Source organism: Atta cephalotes (genome assembly GCF_000143395.1).
Source record: "Atta cephalotes unplaced genomic scaffold scaffold00004, whole genome shotgun sequence".
Classification (NCBI taxonomy): domain Eukaryota; kingdom Metazoa; phylum Arthropoda; class Insecta; order Hymenoptera; family Formicidae; genus Atta; species Atta cephalotes.
In genome coordinates, this window is record NW_012130068.1 from 500,320 (window position 1) to 503,830 (window position 3,511).

Genomic DNA, 3,511 nt, shown 5'->3' on the forward strand with positions numbered 1-3,511 from the left:
TATATATATATATATATATATATATATATAGAGAGAGAGAGAGAGAGAGAGAGAGAGAAGAAAGAATTAATGAGATTCTCCGTACGTTACTCGTAAACGGATACTTAAAAATATAAAGCAGTTTAATAGCTCAATCCTCTTCGTGTGCAGCAGCTTGAGTATTGTCTTGAAAATATCCGTCTTGTCCATTTTTTTAATACGAAAGGGATATATATATTGCTTATAGACATAAGAATCGTGTGTCCTATCAAGACCTGCAGCCAGCTTTCAACCAACTCCCAGTGCTCAGGTAAAGTGCGAAATTACGTCGTATATAAACGACGAATCGACCAAGGAAAGTCAAGTCGGAACGAATCGAGGAAATACTCGTACTCTCTTCGACTTGTTAGTTTTATTGATTAGGAGTTTATGAGAGAAAACATGTTGCCAAAAAAAAAGGAGCTAAGACTGAATTGGACTGTAATTTTAATTAGTTTAAAAGTTTTAATACATATTTTAATATTTTAATATTTTTAATACAACTAATTATACAGGAATTATTTATACTGAATGAATTTTTATAAAGTGCTTTAGTTCTTTTTTAACGCAATGTGTTTTCTCTCTCTAGAAGCTTTACTAACTGATATCGCACGGTTTACAATATCAATACGAAATATGGCCGCATGTCATAATTCGTATAATATAGTATATATATATATATATATAAATTATATTTTCTATGATCTATATGAGAGATTATTAAGTGATAATAATTTATTAAATAATAACGCAATACAATCACTCTTGCGAGAAACATTATTTCTCGGAATTTTATTACGGAAGAAAACTTGTTCTTAAAATCCCGATCGATCTTTTAGATCTCGTATATTGTGTGTATATCGAGAATAATATAGAAAAAAAAAGATTATTTAAAACATTTCTGTCGAGCGAGAATTCTAGGATACCACAACTATGCTTTATGATGCAAAGTGCCTACTGAGTATCAAATGCGTAAAGTTTACTCTCATGTAATCTACGTAATTGCTGCCACGTAATAGTAAAATATATAGAGCTACGGAAGAGGAGTGTGTTACGCTTAATACGACGATAAATGTCTAAAGATCAGAGATCAGATCGATCAGAGATCGGGGAATGGTAGACTTCGTAATAGAATACCGAGGTGCGGTAAAGTTTAATTAATTAGTTAGGACAGACATAGTAATGTAGTAAGACTGGCGGTTGTGTGATGGTGGTAGTGGTATTCTACAAATCGTAGCACAATAATTCATTGCCAAAGTAAAATTTTTCAATCTGTTTTCATTATTATTTTTCACCGTGATATCTCTATCATTATTTTGACGTAATCGCGTTTATTTCGCGTGATTTAATAATAATAAGATGTCTACGACGCTGATTCATTCCGATGTGAGGTCTTGAATTTGTCTCTCGAGAAAAACTGAAAATCAATGCAAAATTGATTGATCTCTAACAAATATATATTATATAAAATACAATGATTGATTCCGATTAAAAACGCGAAATAATAGCTTATACTATATCTCTTGCGATCTCCGAACACTTTCCAAGTCTCTTCGTGGAATTGTTTCAATTGTTGAAGCATCTAAGGAATAATCGCAATTTTCCTATACATAATTGCCGATCTATAACGTAAGTAATATATATCGACGAACGCATCGTTAGATTAAATGTATATACAATCAAATATTAATTTATTGTGATTCGAAAGCTATATGATCTTTGATTTAGATATCCATGCATAATATAAGATAATTTTTATAAGAAGTAATTACAATAAATACAAAGTGCCCAGTAATCTCTTTTTTTCGTAATCATTAATCCAACGAATGGCCGTTCGTTCCTAACGAGATTGAAACAATTTAGACGCACCGTCGAATTGATGCGTGCACGCGTTACGCATGAAACATACCGACGAGGAGAGCACGAATACGATCGAAAAGTCAGGAGGTTCGCAGGTGAAGTGTGCATCGATGAACATGTGGATGGATATACTTGTTGAGTGAATGAAGCGACAGTCTGAATGAACCTGAGGGGAAAGGTCGTTGAAGAGAATGACAGAAACGCGAGACACGCGCTGCGCAGCTCAATCGCCAATTTGGCAATTCGAGTTACTCTCTCGGATCTCACCACTCAGTCGACACGAAACGATCACTGAATTAGACGCGATCGTGCATTGTGCGCTTGTGATTTCGTAATCACGAATCATTGAGAGCGTGAAAGAGTTCTGATGTTAGCCAAGTGGAAAAGGGTCACTTGTATCAGCCGAGTATCTTGTATTTTTATTTTAATACATGCATTATGTTAAACGCGCGCATTGAAGTAAATAATATTATTTCTTATTATCTGTATATTTTTCTTCACTTTAATATATCAATTTACTATATTCGATTAATTAATAATAGATAATTTTCCCGCAAGTTCTTTTCGACATATTTATAAAATTATTTAATTGTATAACAATTTTAACTGTTAGAAATTGTTACAATTTTTTATATCAAAATTAAAATTGTGAGCGCTCATTTTTTCAAATTTTACTGTTTTAATTAGTCGTTCTTTGATATGTTCTTTGACAAAAATCCGATCTACGAATCCAATGCGCTCGATATAGAAATTAATTGCGCGAGTATGGCTTATTGTTCTTGTGCACAATCAGGGGCCGCAAGGTGTAGGGCTTTAGAAAAGTTGACGAAAAAAATAAAGTGCATGCGACTGTGTTTGTGCCGTATAATATGTCGGTAAGCCCAATGGGCGTGCTGAACACCTCGGCACGGACCGATTGATTCATTGATCTATTGACGGTTCCAGCACGCCGACAGGAAATCATCAAGATGACTGAGCAATTGATCGAGAGCATCAACACCGGAGATTTCGAGGCATACACGTAAGTAACGATATAATCGTTTAAAGAAGAATTCAAAGGACCATTTTGTATGTTTGTAACGATAGAATATTGCTCAAGTACTGATAAGTCTACGATGCTAGATTTTTCTTATAACGAGAAAACTTCAACTTCAGAAAAAATTTATTTCAGATTATTTAAAGGATTATATTCTGATTTTTAAAATATTGAAAATAGAAAGATTCGAGATATCATATATAAAATTTTTATTAAAGAATATATTATTCGATGATTTTTTGGATATCAATATTTTTGTTTTACATTTCATATTTGTTAAACCACTGTTACTATATGTTTATATTTCATCAACATGTATCACTTAAAATTAAATTTGGACGATTGACGATTAATCTGGTAGAAATAGCCGATGTTCCCGATAATACTGTATATAGGCTGATACAAAAAAATACTTGATAAACTTGATATATTTTATACTGAATAAAAAAGCCTCGGCTATTGTTTTTAAATGTTATTTTAGATTTTTTTTTAAGGTAAACAAAAAATCTTTCTGCTAAAGGAAAAATGATTCCAAATTAACTGGAAGATATATATAAATATATATATATATATATATATATATATATATATATATAT

General features: G+C 32.0%; 1 protein-coding gene across 1 annotated transcript in view; it reads left to right on the top strand.

The window, feature by feature from the left end:
- LOC105625869 (calcium/calmodulin-dependent protein kinase type II alpha chain) overlaps positions 1 to 3,511 on the top strand; it is a 119,068-nt gene that overhangs the window by 103,345 nt on the left and 12,212 nt on the right. The window contains exons 13-14 of the mRNA XM_012207180.1: positions 227 to 289; positions 2,824 to 2,899. Of these exons, the coding sequence (XP_012062570.1) occupies positions 227 to 289; positions 2,824 to 2,899 (139 nt within the window). The remainder of the gene's footprint in view (positions 1 to 226; positions 290 to 2,823; positions 2,900 to 3,511) is intronic.